Source organism: Neoarius graeffei, chromosome 7, assembly GCF_027579695.1.
Source record: "Neoarius graeffei isolate fNeoGra1 chromosome 7, fNeoGra1.pri, whole genome shotgun sequence".
Taxonomy (NCBI): domain Eukaryota; kingdom Metazoa; phylum Chordata; class Actinopteri; order Siluriformes; family Ariidae; genus Neoarius; species Neoarius graeffei.
This window is the reverse complement of record NC_083575.1, coordinates 11827799-11849216: the sequence shown is the minus strand read 5'-3', so window position 1 is coordinate 11849216 and position 21418 is coordinate 11827799. Positions and strand designations below refer to the sequence as shown.

General features: G+C 43.6%; 1 protein-coding gene across 2 annotated transcripts in view; it reads left to right on the top strand.

Moving 5' to 3' along the window:
• Positions 1 to 18357, top strand: part of maco1b (macoilin 1b) — a 58731-nt gene extending 40374 nt beyond the window's left edge. Inside the window, exons 6-11 of one of the 2 annotated variants that reach the window (XM_060925271.1) lie at positions 1057 to 1618; positions 10574 to 10732; positions 10817 to 10999; positions 13805 to 13925; positions 14005 to 14179; positions 16206 to 18357. In XM_060925271.1, the coding sequence (XP_060781254.1) occupies positions 1057 to 1618; positions 10574 to 10732; positions 10817 to 10999; positions 13805 to 13925; positions 14005 to 14179; positions 16206 to 16408 (1403 nt within the window). In that variant the 3' untranslated portion in view covers positions 16409 to 18357. Of the gene's footprint in view, positions 1 to 1053; positions 1619 to 10573; positions 10733 to 10816; positions 11000 to 13804; positions 13926 to 14004; positions 14180 to 16205 lie in introns of both variants that reach the window. The other variant, XM_060925269.1, reaches the window with a different exon arrangement.
• The last annotated feature ends 3061 nt before the right edge of the window (positions 18358 to 21418 follow it).

The following is a 21418-nucleotide window of genomic DNA, read 5'->3' as shown; positions in this document are numbered from 1 at the left end:
CTTTTATAATCGGTGACTATACACTTTATGTTCATTAAGGTCGAGTACCAAACAACAAAATGGAAAACGTGTCAGAAATTGAGATGTAAATGCCACTTAGCTTTGTGATTGGTTATACTGGCAATGTGGAGAAGACATTATTGCCTGTACAGATGTAAGGAGTGGATTAAACTTCTCTCCTTCCCTTAAAAATCGAGCTCATCCAGCCACAGGTGCATGAGCTTATGCGATCATGCGTCGTCGGTCAGTCGTCCATCCACAATTTACAAGAATCGCTACTCCTGCAGGATTGATTTGGATTTCGATCAAGCTCTCCCATACAGTGTTCCCCAGGTGGGTGCGCACAAGTTGTCAAGACGGTGGCGCCACCTGTTGTATTTACGATTTTATGGGCGTCTGAAATTTTTAGGTGACTCGTCACGTTAAACGCTACTCTTCATAAACCGCTCGGACGTTTTCACTGAAACTCGCTCAGAAGAATTGTTCACCAGGTGGTGCCACCTACCATGGATGCGGCTATACAGGGGTCGTATGCAATTTCACAAAAATCGCTGCTCCTCCCACAGGATTGATCAGATTTCACACTTGTACAACAGTGGCTGGTATGAGCTACAGCCTGACTGAGGCTTCTTTTTTTTCTTCTTCCCCCATGGCACTTTTAACAGTAGAAATTGTAATAAAGCAGCTTGACAGAAATTCAGATGTAGATTGATATGCCTAGGAAGCCAGAGATGACTGGTAAGGGGGGAAGCTCCCTGAGGTGACCTTGAACAGGGCTATGAAAAAGGGAATGTGTCCTCTTGAGTGACCACCTAATAGAGGGATTGAGTCAGACTATACAGGTGCAGAAGAGTGAAGAAAAACTGTACCAAGTGTGGTAAAACGATGTTTGGTATGGGTTACGTTGTGAAATAAGAGTCCTGGGATGAGTACAGGACAAGCTTTATGATTACAGCAGCAGGAGTTCTCTGTTCTCCACGTTTACTTTTTTTCCTAGTTTTTGATCTCGTTGTCTTGCGCTGATTCAAATCTAAACTCTTCTCTCCCTGGCAGCAGCAGCGAAAAGTGCACACGACGCCGACTCGCCCCCCGCAGCTCAGAACGGCTCCGCCGGTGGCAAGAAGCCCACCTCGAATACTTTACCAGAGCTGGAGTACCGCGAGAAAGAGCGAGGCAAGGGCGAGTCTAAGAAACAGCATAATCAGAACCAGAACCATCACAGCAGCATCCTGCCTGTAGTGGACTATAATAAAGCACAAGAGCTGGAGTACATGGAGAATAATGTGAACAACAAGAGACTGAGCAGCTCCGAGCTGCTGGGCAGCACCGAGAACCTGCTTCTGAAGGAGGACAACTCTTCATCGTCGTGCTCGTCCTCTTCCTCAAATTCCACCTCCTCAAAAAATCACAAAAACACCAGCGGAGGCAGTGGGGTTGGGGGTAACTCTTCGCCCCGCGGCCACGGGACGGCCAACGGCAGTGTGCCCTCCTTGACAGGACCTTCTTCAGCGGGGAAGGGCGAGAAGAAGCAGAAGTGCGGCGGGAAAGGGGGACACCGAGATCCCACAGATAACTGCATCCCGAATAACCAGCTCGGCAAGCCTGAAGCACTGGTCAGGTAAAACACACATGCACATTCATCCATAACAATGGGCTGAATATCATCTCACACACACACACACACACACACACACACACACACACACACACACACACACGTATGTCATCATCGGCTGTCCATCACTAGCGATGATGACTGCTTCATTAGGATGCACAGAAACGGAGATGGGCCGTAAGGCCCGGACCAGAGCTCTTCTCCTAATGAAGCGCCTTGCACAGTGAGGTAAGACAATGTCGTGCCCCATCGTATTGTCTCTCTGGACCTCCAGACCTGATGCCAAGTGGTGCACAAAAGTGTCACAGACCTGAGGGGTATGGAAGTTGCCCCACAGTGACAACTGACTTGCCAAGTGATGCCATCCGTTGGCTATTTGAGTGGCTCTTCCACATGCCATCTGGTGGTGTGCCATTGACCCTGTTGGGTTCATCTGCCACACTGCACTGAAAAGCGCCCTGCTGCCAACGCCTTACTGGTGATGTTCCCATAGCTGGAACCCAGGCAGGTAGGGCTGTGCGATTATATCAAATATACTCGATATATCTCCAAAAATTCTGTGTGAGATACATAAAATTATTATATCGTAACTATCGAGTATTTTATGGTCATCTGCCGACTTGCGTTTGTTTCAAACCTTTTTCGGTGGTTTTCTCCCTGTCCCTCAGGCAGTAATGTGAGAGGCTGCTTAAGGGTAAAAAAAAAAAAAAAGTCACACACTCGCCAACCAATCCCGGGCGACATCTCGGTGCTGAAAGGAACTTGCGGGAAGATTTTCTAGTTTCGGTTTACAGCGCTGACTCAGTTCGTGCAATTGCTGGTGTTGCATAGGCTACCGTGTAAGCTCTGTCAATTTCAGCGACAAATTAAAAATGGAAGCGGACGAATTGGTTCCTAAAAGAACTAGTAAGGGGTCAGTCATCTGGCATGTTTTTGGATATCGCGAGGAGGACGTGGAACAGCAAATGCCAGTTTGTAAAGTGTGCAAAAAAACCGTCATCACGAAAGGCAGCAGCAGCACTACAAAATATGCTCCATCACCTGAAAACTCACCCGGTACAGTATGAAGAGTCTCGTAAACTCCGAACTACTTGCCCACGATCTAAAACCCCCACACAAGCTAAACAAATGACCATAGCGGCCTCGTTCTCCAAAGCCACCCCATATGAGAAAACGAGTCAGAGATAGAGCTATAACGGATGCAATCACTAACGTCATTGCTGAAGACATGATCCCAGTTAGTATAGTGGAAAAACCAGGCTTCCAAAAATTACTAAACACACTCGATCCCAAATATGAGTTGCCTGGTCGCAGACATTTTACAGAGAAGGCAATACACATCTGAGAGGCAAAAACTGGCCCATCATCTGCAAAGATCTACCTCTATTTTTTAAAATAATTTAATGAAAGAGCACTTTTTTTTTTTTTTTTTAATTTAGGCTAAATGTCTCTCGGTGTCGAGCTTGCACTTTATTGGTTTGAGCTCTGAGCAGCTCTGTATTGTGTTGCCCCTTTGTTGCAATTTTCAAGATTGTTTTTGCAGTTTGTGCCACATCTTTGTTGAATAAAAATAGTCTTATTTCAACTCATGTTAGTGATTTAAATCACAATTGAAAATTTAAAATGTGTTGTTGAAAACCACCTGTAAAGTTAACCAAGAATGTTATTTAATCTGCAGGGATTGTAGTGAAAAGAGTAGAAGTTAGATTTCATGGGGTCCTTTAGAGGAGATTTCAATATATCGTGAAATGGAGAAAATGTATCGGGATATTCATTTTTTTCCCATATCGCACAGCCCGACAGGCAGGTGCTACCACTCTGGGTCAGAGCGGACCAGGGAGCAATGGTGATTTGGGGAAAGTGGCGTTACCTCTTATACTCAAGTCCTCCCAGACCTGAGACTCCCCACCAGTTGCAGTTTAAAGTCATACCCAGCACTAAGAATGACGGGCTCAGGACACTTCATCCAGTGCCATTTTGTCCAAAGCCTTTTTCCTATGCACTATCAATCATTTTATGTGTTTGTTTGACAAGATCAAGATATAAACAAACCATAATTCATTTAATGGACTGTATTTCAGCAGGTTTACGACTGCGTCTCCTGCGATTTAGATACCTAATAATCTGTATGAACCTCCCACTATCAGAGAGTGGTAGGAGACGGATGCACATGCAGAAGTAGTGTGTGTTTTATTTTTATTTATTTATTTTTCACAATTGTGAAAACACACAGGCAAACAGTCCAAAACGGCAGGCAATCTCGTAAATGTGAAACTAGCAAAAGGTCGGGCGAGACACAAACAGGCTAAATCAGGCAAAGACTAAAACAGAAACTAAACAGGATCAGAAACCCAGGGAAGCTACATGGAAGAATATGGCTCGGTAATGCGCACTGACGTGGTGTAATACTTCACACTGAATGTGTTTTCTCAGCCTTTACCGTATATAGGCACGCTGATGCCTCTTGATGTGCAGGCGAGCTTCATTTAACAGTCCGAAACGCACCCGAGCGGACTCTCGCGCACGCGCTGTTAATGAGGCTCACCTGCACATGATCAGGAGGAATCAGCATGCCTATGTAAAGACTGAGAAAACGCATGTTTTCTCATATCTGGATATCATATCTTGCCAGATATCCTTGTCAAGTGCAAGTATAGATTTTCTATGTAATTTGGTCTATAAAAACGATCTCTCCCCACAAGCGGGCCTAGCCAAACGCGCCCGAAGTTGACTCTCGCTGCTTCCCATCATTTCTGGTTTCGTTTTCATTTTGCAAAAATGTGTTTTGCGTCTTTTTTTTTTTTTTTTTTTTTTCTTTCCCCTGTTGAGAATTCCTCCTTTTTTCAAACAAATACCTGAAATATAAAATGATGATTGATGGTGCGTATGAAAAAGGCTTTGGACGAAATGTCTTAACTTTTAGACGAAATAGCATTGAGCAAAATGACCTGTATCCAGAATGATAGTATAGACCCTTTTCAGTCACGTGACCTTCGTAAACGCGACCACCATTTTGGACATGTAGCGGACTTCGGCTCGAATTGGTTTGAATGCGAGGAAGGCGACAAACGGAGAACATACAAGAAAAAGGAGCGAGATGCAGAAAACACCTTCGCTATCCAGCGACGTAGGGCATTTACAGGGCGAGCAGAGGGAGAAATAACAGTAACGACACATTAGCAACGCCGTACAGAAATAACGGTTTATGGCACAGACCCTTTCGGTTCTCGCTCATCTAGCTGCTACAATGACTGCTTAGACTGCAACAATAATACCTAACACACATTTAAGTATCCGTCGTAAAGACGTGAAACTCATCGAGTGACGAGTGTGTTCATTGATAAGCTAACACAATCTAAAAGTAGACATACCATCACACTGCCCTGGCGCTGTGTACAGTTTACCTTCTATGGTTTGTGCACTCACTATTTGCCATTACTTTCTCCAACCGTTGTTACAGATTACAGGGAACGGCCTGGATTTAAGAGACACATACCTGTTCCTCTTATTTTGAACACTTATTTGTAGGCAGTGCTTAATTTGTAAAGTGGGAGGTCCCGGAGCACAGAGGATGAGCAGCTCCGGTGCGGAAAAAAAGAGGAGGGGAGGGGGGCGCGGCGCTGCGCTGCGCTTCTGGGCATGTTTTGTAATAACACTGCAAATTAAGTTCATCTGCAGATATTTTGTGGATGTCGTTTCATGAGAGAAATCACCAAAAGACAGATATCAAAATCAGACATTAACACTAAATAAACTTGCATTTTTTTATTTAATTATTTTTATTTTTTTTTGTTACATAGTCAAAAGAGGTGTCGGATCACCGGATCCAGTGTAAATAGCTGCCGGAGCCAACGCCCCAGGTTCCAGAGCGCGCTCCGGCTTGCTCCCCCTCAAATTAAGCGCTGTTTGTAGGACACTGCCTCTGATCTGTCCTACAGTCTACCAACAGCAAAGGAACACAACGCTAGCTAATGTCGTTAGCTAATAGCTACTACAGAAGAACAAAGAGGTTACAATGGGTTATTTTAGCCTATTTGGTTACACACTCGCCGCCACAGAATGTTAACAGCAATGTAATGCCTTTTCTGGCTAATTTTATTCGTCTTACCTCCAACAAAGTGGTCCCTACACAAGCGTTGGTATGCCGCTATCCATCTTCTCCGTCGGTCAGCATCTACCGGGATCCGATAAAATGATAACCCTTGCCTTGTTTGTTGATGGTTACTACATCCAGGTGCACAACAATATAGTGGCATGATGGAAGTCTTGCTGAAAATAAACGCTTTCTTTGCTGCCGTTCCTCAATGTTGGCTGTGGTAAACTACTGATAGTACACGTCCAAAATGGCGGCCGCGTTTGTCGTGACGTCACGTGAAAAGGGTCCATAATGCTTTATGGATAGAAATGGAGAATAGAATAGGATAGAGTAGGATAACTTGGGAGAGAACAGAATAGATTATGACACATTAGTATATATTAATAAGATAGAACATGGAGAAATAGAATGTTCACAGAACAGAAGAGAACAAGGGGGATAGGCATTAGGACGATATAATCAGTATTGTAGTTGTCACTAAACCTAGAGTCTGAGTCCAGTCTCAAGTCCCAGTGTTCAAGTCCAAGTCATTAAAAAAAAATTTGAGTCAAGTCCGACACTCCAACCGCGCCATTTGACGGTGGCTGTTTCAGCCCCATTAACATTAGTTTGTTCCTGAACTTGACGTATGAACAGGTGAATGCGCTTCTCTTTGTCAGGGAGTGTGAAGTATTCTGTCAGAGATGGTTGGGAGACGGATGTAAGTGCAGAAGGTGCGTTTATTAATACAAGTGAAGACTAAACAATCCAGAACGCCAGGCAAAATCGTAAAACAGTGAAACGGACAATAGGTCAAGCGAGGCACAAACAGGTTATTATAGACTTGGCAGAATCAAAGACGAGAAACAGGAAATCAGGGATCAGGAAACCAAACAAGGAAATAAGGCTTGGTAATGTGTCAGCAACAAAACTCAATACTTCGCAAAGTAAGTGTGTTTTCACAGTTTTTATATCGGCACGCTGATTGTGCCTTAATCCTGTGGAGGTGCAAGTCGTTTATGGCGTGCCCGCGCAAGCCCGCTTGGCGTGCGTGCTGACTGGAGTGTGCCCGAGAGTCTATCTGATGCATGTGCCAAGGTGTGCAAGTGTGACCCTCTTGCATGAAATTGGTACAAAGTTAATGTAGATATAAATATTTTATGCCAAATTATTATGGCATGTTACAAAAAATAAAGGAAAAAAATTTGAGTCCTCGATTCTATTTTCCCCCCCGAGTCCTAACGCAGTTAATGCACGAGTCCAAGTCAAGTCACGAGTCCTTAAAATTAGGTCACGAGTCTGACTCGAGTGCTACAAGCCTGGATATAATGGAGTATATTATGAGAGAACAGAAGGGAATATGATGGAATAAAAGCATTTTGAAGATGTAGAAAAGAGTATGACGGAATGCTGCACATTATTCTTTTTAGTTTGTTGAAAATAATAGTCCATTCTGCTGTACTGTCATGACTAAAAGAAAGAAGGGAATATGCCAGAATAGAAAGCATTATGAAGAGTGTGTGTGTGTGTGTGTGTTACTTTTGACCCAAGTTGAGTGTTTTTTGTCTAATTTTCAAATATTGGTCGGAGTGTTTTGGTGATGCTTTAAAACAGAAATGTATGGCTATGAATGTTTACATATGAAGGTTAGTCTGCAATTAGGCTGGTTTCTCGAGTCTGCAAGGGTTTTGTGCAATTTTACATATTACGAGAGCAGAAATGACTGGCCACATCACGAATGTGATGGGATGCTACAGGACACCATTGGATGCAGTCATAGCTACAGTGGGGCAAAAAAGTATTTAGTCAGTCACCAATTGTGCAAGTTCTCCCACTTAAAAAGATGAGAGAGGCCTGTAATTTTCATCATAGGTACACTTCAACTATGAGAGACAAAATGAGAAAAAAAAAATCCAGAAAATCACGTCTGATTTTTAAAGAATTTATTTGCAAATTATGGTGGAAAATAAGTATTTGGTCAATAACAAAAGTTCATCTCAATACTTTGTTATATACCCGTTGTTGGCAATGACAGAGGTCAAACGTTTTCTGTAAGGCAGCTGGGCCATAGAAGGTTCACGCTGCATGCTGCACGCTACACGCGTGTAAAGAAAAGTGGACAAACGTAGCATGACTTGCTCTGGGCCATAGAACGGCGTTCACGTTGCACGCTGCACACTTCACGCGTGAAGCGAGAAATGAACATGCACACTTTTTTCTAGGCGTGAAGATGGAAATTCCAGTCAATGCATGCGGTCACCGCCGCGCCAGCCAATCAGAACGGGTCTAGGGAGATAACTCTATGCTTTCAGGGGAAAACTTCAGAAAAAATATAATTGAATGGTATAATTGAAAAATAGTTCTTCATCGGGATTGTCAAGCAGATTATAGAATGTTCGGTGAAATTCACCACGGGTTTCTCTCAGAAGGAAGTGTTCTCGGCTCCAAATTCTGTTCCTTTTTCTCTTCCTCTGTCTCAGTAAAAGCAGAATGAGGCAATCGTCGTCATCCGAAGAGTCCATATTGTTGGTTACTCGGTCAAAGTAGAACAGACGCAACACGTGAACATCCAAGCATGAAGTTTAATGGCCCAGGGTCCGGTTCTTCACGTGAACGTGTAGCGTGCAGCATGCAGCGTGCAGCGTGAACCTTCTATGGCCCAGCTGCCTTAGTCTTCACAAGGTTTTCACACACTGTTGCTGGTATTTTGGCCCATTCCTCCATGCAGATTTCCTCTAGAGCAGTGATGTTTTGGGGCTGTCGCTGGGCAACACGGACTTTCAGCTCCCTCCAAAGATTTTCTATGGGGTTGAGATCTGGAGACTGGCTAGGCCACTCCAGGACCTTGAAATGCTTCTTACGAAGCCACTCCTTCGTTGCCTGGGCGGTGTGTTTGGGATCATCGTCATGCTGAAAGACCCAGCCACGTTTCATCTTCAATGCCCTTGCTGATGGAAGGAGGTTTTCACTCAAAATCTCACGATACATGGCCCCATTCATTCTTTCCTTTACATGGATCAGTCGTCCTGGTCCCTTTGCAGAAAAACAGCCCCAAAGCATGATGTTTCCACCCCCATGCTTCACAGTAGGTATGGTGTTCTTTGGATGCAACTCAGCATTCTTTCTCCTCCAAACACGACAAGTTGAGTTTTTACCAAAAAGTTCTATTTTGGTTTCATCTGACCATATGACATTCTCCCAATCCTCTTCTGGATCATCCAAATGCTCTCTAGCAAACTTCAGATGGGCCTGGACATGTACTGGCTTAAGCAGGGGGACACGTCTGGCACTGCAGGATTTGAGTCCCTGGGGGCGTAGTGTGTTACTGATGGTAGCCCTTTGTTACTTTGGTCCCAGCTCTCTGCAGGTCATTCACTAGGTCCCCCCGTGTGGTTCTGGGATTTTTGCTCACCGTTCTTGTGATCATTTTGACCCCACGGGGTGAGATCTTGCGTGGAGCCCCAGATCGAGGGAGATTATCAGTGGTCTTGTATGTCTTCCATTTTCTAATAATTGCTCCCACAGTTGATTTCTTCACACCAAGCTGCTTACCTATTGCAGATTCAGTCTTCCCAGCCTGGTGCAGGTCTACATTTTTGTTTCTGGTGTCCTTTGACAGCTCTTTGGTCTTGGCCATAGTGGAGTTTGGAGTGTGACTGTTTGAGGTTGTGGACAGGTGTCTTTTATACTGATAACGAGTTCAAACAGGTGCCATTAATACAGGTAACGAGTGGAGGACAGAGGAGCCTCTTAAAGAAGTTGTTACAGGTCTGTGAGAGCCAGAAATCTTGCTTGTTTGTAGGTGACCAAATACTTATTTTACCAAGGAATTTACCAATTAATTCATTAAAAATCCTACAATGTGATTTCCTGGATTCTTTCCCCCCATTCTGTCTCTCATAGTTGAAGTGTACCTATGATGAAAATTACAGGCCTCTCTCATCTTTTTAAGTGGGAGAACTTGCACAATTGGTGGCTGACTAAATACTTCTTTGCCCCACTGTATCATGCCACTCCATCAAGAAGGCTGCTGATTGGTTGCCACTCTATTGCCGCTTTTCCACTATCAACGCGGCTGAGTCGGGCTGAGCCGTGCCGTGCTGAGTCGAGCTGAGCGGGGCTGTTGGAGTTGCATTTCGACTACAACCGCGCTGAACTGTGCTGGCTGGAAGTGGGTGGACACATTGGGTGGAGTTAGCGAAAGTGGGTGGACGTCACGTGATGTCGTTAGGCGGCGCAAACAGTGACATCAGTGAGCTTTTAAGCGGTAGTCTCACGACCCGGATAGTAAACAATAAACATGGAGTCGTTAGTGTTGCTGGTCTTGGTGCTGTGGCTTGTCACCGACAACGCCAACAGATACTGGCAAGAGCGTATAGATGAGGCGAGGCGCGTAAGGCTTCAGAAATTCTCGTAATTCGTAATTCTTCTTCCGGGTTTACGGTGTTTACAGATCCCAGCATGCTCGCGGGGCGTGTGTGGGCATGTGAGGACACTCCTCCTCACCAGTCAGTGCACAGGGGAGTGTCTGCTCACGCCCCTAGCCCCACTCGGCTCGGTTTGGCTCGCTTCAGCCCCACTCCAAGACCGTGCGAGTTTTGGGGGCTGAGCAGGGCTGAAGCGAGCTGAGTCGTGCTGCTCTAAGGTAGTCGAAACGCGAGCCGTGTCGGGCTGAAGCGAGCTGAAAAAGGGTAGTGGAAAAGGGCCATAAGCTGACTTTTAGCAAATCTCACCATTTGATTGGTTTTATTCAGGAATTCAGACACTGAGTTAAATTACATCATAATATTACTGTAATAAATAACTGACAGTTTTAAGAACTGCTAAACATATGGCTGTGGGTTTTTTTTTTTTTTGGGGGGGGGTCTCTCTTTTAATTGCAGGTTGGAGCAGGATGTGAAGAAGCTGAAGGCTGAGCTGCAGGCGAGCAGGCAGACCGAGCAGGAGCTGCGCAGCCAGCTGGGCTCTCTGGGCACGTCAGAACGCAGCGTCCGTTCTGAACTCAGCCAGCTCCGCCAGGACAACGAGCTGCTGCAGAACAAGTGAGGAAAATCATCGCAACATTGTTGTCCACCTGCTTATACGCATTCATATAAATGCATGACAATTATACGTGTGCGTTTTAGGCTCCATAACGCCGTTCAAGCAAAACAAAAGGATAAGCAGACGCTGGGGCAGCTGGAGAAGCGTCTGAAGGCTGAGCAGGAGGCGCGAGCAGCTGCAGAGAGGCAGCTGGCAGAGGAGAAGAAACGTAAGAAGCTGGAGGAAGCCACAGCGGCCAAAGCTGTAGCCCTCGCAGCTGCATCCAGGTACACGTCACACCATTGTTCCACAGCCTTTGTTCTGTGTCTTTTCAGCTAAAGGAAAACGAGCTTTGTGAAATAAGTGGTCGTGGACTTGTCATACGAATGAAAAGCCTGAGAACCTGTGCTGCCGTCATTGTTAAGCCTCTTAGTGCTTTAATAGCAGTTAGGAAAATAACTTGCTTGAGTTGTCATGGTGATAAAATACTAATTTTACCACAAGCCTCTTCCATTACTGGTTCTTTGTTCATGTAGAATTGTTGCGTTGCCAGTAAGGACTGTAAATGCTGTTTCAGTGGAAGTATAACATGCTTCAGGTGTGATGTGTTTTCAGAAGCGTAGTCGTCTAAAATATACCTTTCCTCCGGTTCTGACACATTTCCGGTGTTTTGCAGTTTAAAATGGTTTTGATCAGGACATGAACTCCATCAGGAGGACAAAGCCCGAGATAATTTCGTGCCTGACTTCTTTAATACACGCAATGCATTCCAGTCCATTTATTTCCATGCACTCCTGGCTAAAATGCCACTGTCTGAGCCACTGATAAACTACCTCTAAACTGAATCTGTCTCTCTCGGAGGTCCGTTTCTTATTTATACACCCGCTCTGAGTGTGTGTGTGTGTGGCGGGGGGATACCTCCGTCTGTCCAAAACACCCTTTTTCTCAGCAACCACAAATCATAGCTACTTGGTACCAAACTTCAGCTTGGGGTTCTGTACCGTTTTCAGGTCTGTCGCACATCAACTTCCTGTTTACCGACTGAATGTACAACCCCGATTCCAAAAAAGTTGGGACAAAGTGCAAATTGTAAATAAAAATGGAATGCAATAATTTACAAATCTCAAAAACTGATATTGTATTCACAATAGAACGTAGACAACCTATCAAATGTCGAAAGTGAGACATTTTGAAGTTTCATGCCAAATATTGGCTCATTTGAAATTTCATGACAGCAACACATCTCAAAAAAGTTGGGACAGGGGCAATAAGAGGCTGGAAAAGTTAAAGGTAGAAAAAAGGAACAGCTGGAGGACCAAATTGCAACTCATTAGGTCAATTGGCAATAGGTCATTAACATGACTGGGTATAAAAAGAGCATCTTGGAGTGGCAGCGGCTCTCAGAAGTAAAGATGGGAAGAGGATCACCAATCCCCCTAATTCTGCACCAACAAATAGTGGAGCAATATCAGAAAGGAGTTCAACAGTGTAAAATTGCAAAGAGTTTGAACATATCATCATCTACAGTGCATAATATCATCAAAAGATTCAGAGAATCTGGAAGAATCTCTGTGCGTAAGGGTCAAGGCCGGAAAACCATACCGGGTGCCCGTGATCTTTGGGCCCTTAGACAGCACTGCATCACATACAGGCATGCTTCTGTATTGGAAATCACAAAATGGGCTCAGGAATATTTCCAGAGAACATTTATCTGTGAACACAATTCACCGTGCCGTCCGCCGTTGCCAGCTAAAACTCTATAGTTCAAAGAAGAAGCCGTATCTAAACATGATCCAGAAGCGCAGACGTCTCCTCTGGGCCAAGGCTCATTTAAAATGGACTGTGGCAAAGTGGAAAACTGTTCTGTGGTCAGAGGAATCAAAATTTGAAGTTCTTTATGGAAATCAGGGACGTCGTGTCATTCGGACTAAAGAGGAGAAGGACGACCCAAGTTGTTATCAGCGCTCAGTTCAGAAGCCTGCATCTCTGATGGTATGGGGTTGCATTAGTGCGTGTGGCATGGGCAGCTTACACATCTGGAAAGACACCATCAATGCTGAAAGGTATATCCAGGTTCTAGAGCAACATATGCTCCCATCCAGACGACGTCTCTTTCAGGGAAGACCTTGCATTTTCCAACATGACAATGCCAAACCACATACTGCATCAATTACAGCATCATGGCTGCATAGAAGAAGGGTCCAGGTACTGAACTGGCCAGCCTGCAGTCCAGATCTTTCACCCATAGAAAACATTTGGTGCATCATAAAACGGAAGATACGACAAAAAAAACCTAAGACAGTTGAGCAACTAGAATCCTACATTAGACAAGAATGGGTTAACATTCCTATCGCTAAACTTGAGCAACTTGTCTCCTCAGTCCCCAGACGTTTACAGACTGTTGTAAAGAGAAAAGGGGATGTCTCACAGTGGGAAACATGGCCTTGTCCCTACTTTTTTGAGATGTGTTGTCGTCATGAAATTTAAAATCACCTAATTTTTCTCTTTAAATGATACATTTTCTCAGTTTAAACATTTGATATGTCATCTATGTTCTATTCTGAATAAAATATGGAATTTTGAAACTTCCACATCATTGCATTCTGTTTTTATTTACAATTTGTACTTTGTCCCAACTTTTTTGGAATCGGGGTTGTATTTACGAAACATGTAGTGTGGATTTACAAAATTTTCGTAGCACTTTTCTCAGCAACTACAAATCACAACTGCTTGATATTTGGTACCGAGCTTCAGCTTGAGGTTCTATACCATGTATACCATTTTCAGGTCTGTCCCACATCGACTTCCTGTTAACCGATTTAATGTATTTACGAAACGGTGGATTTTTGACGCTATTTCAAGAAGCAAAATGCTCTTTCAAAATGACCGTTTACCAGGATGTTAATTGAAATCCCTGGGGAGAGACACTGCTCTTTACTTGTTTCAGGGTTCATTATTTGTTGAAGTCAGCATTCATAATAAGTGTCCTATTCCTTCGATCGCACGCGTTCTGATAAGCGAGAGTGGTGGTGGGGGGAGATATGCAAGTAAGCAGTAGCTCACAGTTGACCTTGTTTTTGTGCGTCTTTCAGAGGCGAGTGCACAGAGTCTCTAAGAAGGAGGATCTCCGAGCTGGAGACGGAGTGTAAGAAACTCGCACTGGACATTAAGGTCAAAGAGGACTTGATCCGCGAGCTTGAGCTCAAAGTCCAGGTGAGTATCATTCACAAAAAAAAAAAAAAGGGAACTGTCCAAATGCCTTGACCCAATTTTGATGCTCTGTGGTCTTCAGGAGCTGCATAAATATAAAGAGAATGAGAAGGACACGGAGGTGTTGATGTCTGCGCTGTCAGCCATGCAGGATAAGACCCAGCACTTGGAGAACAGCTTGAGTGCAGAGACCAGAATCAAACTGGACCTCTTCTCTGCCCTTGGAGACGCCAAGCGACAGCTGGAGATCGCACAAGGTCCGTACTCGGGTGTCCAGGGTGGGGATGATTTTTATCGGAAAGCAGGGTTTATAGCTGTTACACGTTGTGTTGAAAGTCCCAGAACTGTAATGAAGAGTGTAGGTTCCAGCGCACCCCTGTGGAAGGAATAAAACACTTTGGGACGTGCAGTTACAGCAACTCTAATGAAAAATGAGGTGGTGTGATGTGGTACCGCATGTCCTGAAACGCAGACGATTTTATTTCGTTTAAAAACGACAGGTTTTTTTCACCTGTTTTGCAACAAGTCACGGTCTCTTCCTCAGACTCTTCTGTTTGTCTGTCTTAAACATGACTTTCCTGCCATCCGCTCAGCCAACACTGGAGACTCCTTCCGGAAACGTGAAAAACATCGAACAGAAAATGTCACCATTTTCAATGTCATGATTACTCGGGGGGGTTACATGGCGCGCCCACCATACTTGTGCAAACGTGACGTCTTGGAACGTTAACTCACACCTGTGGGTTTTTTTTTTTTTTTTTTTGCAGCCTACTGTCCGAGGTGTGCTGTTGAAGTAATGGTGTGTTTGAGTAGGATGGTAGTCGTGTCTTGAACATGCAGAGGGGTGAAAGATGAGAACAGCTACAGGCGCGTCCTCATAGCAACATCTTTTAATGATTATTAAAGTGGAAAAAGTCAGGATTTGATCTTGACCAATACCCTTTATCACGATTACACTACCATTCAAAAGTTTGGGGTCGCCCAGACAATTTTGTGTTTTCCATGAAAAGTCACACTTTTATTTACCACCATAAGTTGTAAAATGAATAGAAAATATAGTCGAGACATTTTTCTGGCCATTTTGAGCATTTAATCGACCCCACAAATGTGATGCTCCAGAAACTCAATCTGCTCAAAGGAAGGTCAGTTTTATAGCTTCTCTAAAGAGCTCAACTGTTTTCAGCTGTGCTAACATGATTGTACAAGGGTTTTCTAATCATCCATTAGCCTTCTGAGGCAATCAGTGCGTTTACATGCACATAGAGAAAATCGAATTTCTGCCGTTGCTCGACTGAAATCGAAGTTCTAAATGCCATGGAAACACCTTAGCTCGGCTGAAATTGAACCAAACTTGATTTCTCATAATCGAGCTACACGACCTAGATTATGCAATTTTTGCCGAGCTACTTAGTGCATGTAAACCCTATCGAGCTACTTACTTCAGCACTGCCCCTTCCGGGAGTGACGAGACCACAAGCGGGAAACACGACAGCCTCGGTCGGCATGACAACAGTAGTAGCGAGCAGCAGAAGAGGTCAGGAGGAACAAACGAAGAAGAGAAAATGGCGAGCAGAAACGTGCAGTTCTGGAGCAATGAGGAGACAGAGTTCATGCTCATTCAGCTTAAGGAGTTGAATATATTAAAGTTCATGGACGGGAGAAAAACGCGCAATGGAGAACACGGAACTGATAACTTTGTTTACACTCTTGAATAGCTCTTCTTCATGACGACAACCGGAAGTGTACCAACACGATGGGGCGTGTAGCACCACCTGTGGCTTGGGTGCACAATGCACCTCACACAATAGCTCGATTTCCTTGTGTGCATGTAGGATTGGATTTCTCTGGCACCCCTGCTGGGATCCTTAGCTCGATTACCGACAGCAGCTCGATTTGGATGTGCATGTAAACGCACTGAATGTGCAAACACTGTACCATTAGAACACTGGAGTGATAGTTGCTGGAAATGGGCCTCTATACACCTATGGAGATATTGCACCAAAAACCAGACATTTGCAGCTAGAATAGTCATTTACCACATTAGCAATGTATAGAGTGTATTTCTGATTAGTTTAAAGCGATCTTCATTGAAAAGAACAGTGCTTTTCTTTCAAAAATAAGGACATTTCAAAGTGACCCCAAACTTTTGAACGGTAGTGTATATTGATGATTCACAAATCCTCATTTTATCCTTCTTGCATGTTTTGGGAGAGTTTAGATGGAGACACTCTCTCTGCATTATGTGATCCAGAATCCTGATGCATGATGTTGTCCCTCCTCCAGGTCAGATCCTGCAGAAAGATCAGGAGATCAAAGATCTGAAACAGAAGATAGCTGAGGTGATGGCAGTCATGCCCAGCATCACTTACTCAACAGATACCAGCAACATGAACCCAGTCACCCCTCACTACTCCTCCAAGTTCATGGACACCAGTCCGTCTGGCCTGGACCCCAACGCATCCGTCTACCAGCCCCTGAAAAAATGAGTGCCTGCGCCAGCTCACCATACCATCATCCATCCATCCATCCATCTACCACCTCTCTCTCTCTCTCTCTTGTCCCCTCCTTCCCCCACAGGCCTAGACCTGGCCCCCTTAAGAATGTTTGGGGACTTTTTTTTTTTTTTGGTTTTCTCTCCTTCTCTTCTACTGCTATTTCTCGCCTGGTCAGAAGGATGTCGTATTGTGTGACTGTATTTGTTGTAGTAAAAAAAAAAAAAAAAAAAGACAAAAAAACGTTTAAGGGACATCACCCGCCGAGTAGGAATCTGCTGTTGTTGGATTTTTTTTTTTCCCCCCTTGTAAATGTCTAGAAACCTCACAGATGTTGGTGTGCATTTTTTTTTTTTTATTTTTTTGGTCTTTTTAGTGCAAAAAAGGCTCACACTTTACTTTTCCTGTACATTATTATTGGCCTTAAACTTTTTTTGTGTGTGTGAAAGGAGGGGGCAAAGTCTCAGATTTACAGCTTTAGATCTTTATTCGTTTTTTTTTGTTTGTTTTGTTTTTTCCAGAAAAAAAAGATGATTTAAAATGAACTCCCAAATTATTTCTCACTCCGATTACATCACTGCCCATTTAATAATGTTCAAAACGTATAGTTAGATTGGAGTATGTTGGGGGGGTGGTCTAACTCACCAAAATTTCAGTAAGCGCCCAGTCATTAGATACCCCAGTGCCTTTAGACTGGATCACATTGGTGAATCTGAAAGATTTTGTCCCCTGCTATTTGCCTCCCCCCCCCCCCCCCCCTTTTTTTTTTTTAATCAAACAAATGTGGCACCATCATCCCGACAGCACCATCTCTCCAACTGTGAATTCAGATTCGGCTTGGAAATCTTGTTTACGCCTGTTTATTTGGCCTGTGTTGCACTGTTGGTTAACCAACACTTGAAGAGTAGTTTAGAAAGGGGGGGGTGGGAGATGTGGATATTCTGCATCATACATGGCGAGCCTGAGCATGTTCCAGATTATTCCAGATTATTACACTGGCCAGGCAATTCTGTATCTGACAAATGCAAAAATTTTAGTCCAGTGCCAAGTAGCTAGGACTGTGATTTTGTTCCACAGTGATATGCTGCGAAGCAGAAGCAGCTAACAGAGTGTATTTTCTAGTTCAGTGTCTTGGTAGCAGAGAGTCGTTTGGTGTTGCCACACGATGGCGCTATTGTGCATAGGAAAGTATTTGGTTCTCAGTATTGCAGAGTTCACACCCTGCTCAGGAGTGGGTGTTGAGGAAAGCCAGCCTGTCATCTTTCTCCAGACCCTTCGATTGACCTGTTTGCTCAAGGGTCACATGTTTCACCTTATTTGAATAAGTGTTTGGTCGGAAAGGGCGCAATTTTCTGCGCTTGGGGAAAAAAAAATGCACTTAACTGAGGATTTTATCTGGGGTAATCCCTGGAATAACAGCAATATCAGTGCGTAAAAGAAGCTGGAGCCTCCATCCAGCTGTGACGAGAAGAGGATTCAAACATTACAGAATGTTCTGGTGTGGCTTAATGTGTTCAGTGTGTACGATAAAGAAAGGTTTCTGACTATTTGAGTTTTGAGAAAGCTCGTTGTTGGTATTGCTCTTTCAGTACTAAGATTGGGATAACCCCGGTGAGTCCTACGTGGTGTTCTAGTGATCAGCGACGGTTGGTTGTCGATTTTTGAGTGTGTGTGTGTGTGTGTGTGTGTGTGTGTGTGTGTGTGTGTGTGTTTAAATTATGGACAGTTTGTGTCCCTGAAGTGTTCTCAGAACGTTAACATCCGCTTACGGTGAAGTTAACCGGTCTGCAGAAAGGAAAAAAAAATGTTCAAGTGAAAAGAAGAAAGCACTTGTTTGCGTTCTTTGCCTGACATCACCTCTCCCTCTTTCTTTCTTCAGACCTTACTGTGGCTGCATTCTCACTCTGTGAGGTTTTCAAGGAATAAAGGTTTTTTTCCTGGCATCTCCGAAGTCTTTGTGTTGTCTGTGTATGACTGGGAAGGGTGGAAGATTGATTTGGTTCCTTTGTATGCGGTTTTTTTTTTTTTAAAGGTCAAATCTCAAATGGAGGTCACAATACTGCATTAAACACTAGATGGTAGGAGAGAAAAATGATCAGTCCTGCTGAATTTCACTCATGCAGTTAATTGAGAGCAAGAGAAGGACCATTTAATGGATGCTTTTATTCAAAGTGTTTTACAAGTGAGGCAGGAACTAGTCCAAACTGTTAATTTCTCCAACATCTGACCAGGGCACAATTTCGCAAACATGTCTTGTAGAGCGAGCATCACATTGGTCAGTCTCTCTCTCTCGCTCTGTGTGTGTGAAATGCAGAAAGAAAACCGATTGACCGAAGTAATAAATAAAATGACCTTTATGGAAGGAGTCGTCAGTGTCCGTAAAAGCCGTGACTTGGAAAAAAATCATGGTTATGGTTTAATAATAAAATGATTGTCTAAATGCCTATTAATACAGAAAAAATCAGCCTGTGATTTATTTTCCTTTAACTGAATTTCCTTCTTATTTACTTTCTTAAAAAAAAAAATAGGCATGAAGGATCAGATGAAGCATTAAAATTAGGTTGTCAGTCTGTCCAGATCAGATTTAGAAATAATGCTTTGTGTTTGAGGGTTGAAAGGCAAATTAACTCGAATCTCAGATTAAAAGATTCCCTTTCATGTTCTAAAGGGTTCTCTGGTTTGTCTCTCAAGGGGAACTAGTCAGGTTCTGTGTGAAATACTTGGCTAAACCTGCACCAGAGTGTTTCCCTTTTCAAAACACAACAAAGTAGGGCTTTTGTAGAAAGTTCAGGACTTTTTAAGGAGCCCTGTCCTGTCCTGTCCTGTCCTCTCCTGCCTGTAACCTGTGAAAGAACTCCATAATCACTCTGGTTGTGAAAGTGTTTCAGATTTATTATTATAATCCGCTGTGTTTAAGTCCCGAGGCTGAATCCTCCTTTCAGTGAGCGTGTTTAAACGGTGGGAAGAAATAATTAAACGTCTCGACTCTGTTTGCTCTGCAAAGGAGGCTATTAGATGAGTTCACATTAAGCCTATTCCTGCAAAGCTCCAGTTATTGCAGAAGCCTGAAATCTGTCAGCACTCTGAATGACTTGTGTATTCATCTTTCGAATAACCATGTGATCTTCAAGAACATCCGAAGTTTCCCAGTTTTCTAGTTGCAACTTCTGTCTTTTAATGTTTTAAATGTCTGCTTTGACTAACTTCTGACAGTGGCACCAGTGAGATTTAGCCCTCGCTTCATCTCTGCATAAAGAGAGTGATGCAGCAGGGCTCATCTCATTATCTCTAGCCGCTTTATCCTTCTACAGGGTCGCAGGCAAGCTGGAGCCTATCCCAGCTGACTATGGGCGAAAGGCGGGGTACACCCTGGACAAGTCGCCAGGTCATCACAGGGCTGACACATAGACACAGACAACCATTCACACTCACATTCACACCTACGGTCAATTTAGAGTCACCAGTTAACCTAACCTGCATGTCTTTGGACTGTGGGGGAAACCGGAGCACCCGGAGGAAACCCACGCGGACACGGGGAGAACATGCAAACTCCGCACAGAAAGGCCCTCGCCGGCCCCGGGGCTCGAACCCAGGACCTTCTTGCTGTGAGGCGACAGTGCTAACCACTACACCACCGTGCCGCCCTGCAGCAGGGCTTTAGTCCTTTATTCTGTCCAGCTCTCACACCACCTTTTCTGTCCTCTAACAAGCTGAACGAAGTCTTTGCTGTAACTTATCGCAATGCAGCTGTGTTGCATTCTCGAACTACAGTCTCTGCCACATGTGTGTTGGATTTATTCCCATTAATATGACTCTGAACATTTGGTAATTACTCTCGAGCTAGCAGGAGAACCTGCACTATCCATCACAAGAATAATGAAAATGCAGCATTAAGGAGCAAATTAAGCACCAGAAGCTTTAAATCACAAATATTTCCATAGCAACATATTGTATCTGTTTCAGGGTGAAGATTTCCTCTAATCCAGCTCAAATACTGTTTCGTGAAAATGAGTCCTTTTTAAAATTCCAGTCAGTGAATCTTGAAAGAAAGCTCGGCATGTTTTTGAGCACAAGTGCTTGAGGAATGCTGAAGGACTGGATTCTTCCTGCATTCTTTTTACTAAGTGATCTGAGGTGAAACTGAGAGACACATTTCTCTCCTTCACAGGAACCTTTGCAGGTTGAGAGATGATTTCTCAGTATTGCTTGGGTGGGATTGTCCTCATGGACACCTGGATCTGTCATGTTCTCTGAAACTGATTGACATGCACAAGTCTTTCTTTGGGTTTCCTGGAAATCACTCATGCAGAATATTGTTTTTTTTCTTTTTAACCCACAGAAAGTTTTGTTTAAGGTTGAGTGGAGGGAGGAAGGCTTCTGCACGTCTCGAGGGATGAATATATTTGAAGTGGCAGCATTTGATCTGAAGTCATGATGTAAATATGCATAACTCTGTGGCGCAAGAGATTTTCACTGGGTGTCGACCTCAGGATCGTGTCTTGTACTGTAGGTTCAGTCATATTTTGCAAAAAACGAATCTCGTTTCAAGTGTGATGTGATGGCTGTGACATCTTTTTTCAAGAAGTACCAGATGCATTGAAAGCGTGCAAATAGTTTCACAACGTCGAGAAAGCTAAAATCAACTTTTATTTTATTTTAATTCGCAATCATGAAGATAGCTACAGAGGCAACAAATTTCACAATCACATCATATGGAGGACAAAAATATATTTATTTCTCTTTATGAATGAAACAAGTCAAATAATGAAGTCGCCCATAATTGAAGCCAAACTAACAATAACAGAAAGAGATGTTTATTAGCCCAGTTTCATTTTGTCTCATAATTATGACAAGTTTGAGTCATAATGAGAAATATTTAATCATAAAAGGTTATAATTATGGCACAGTGTCTGGCAAATAGGATCTGTGTTTCAAAATAACATTTCTAACATTGTAAACTTTTCCATTTTGTCAGGAAAACTTTCATATCTCATTATCTGTAGC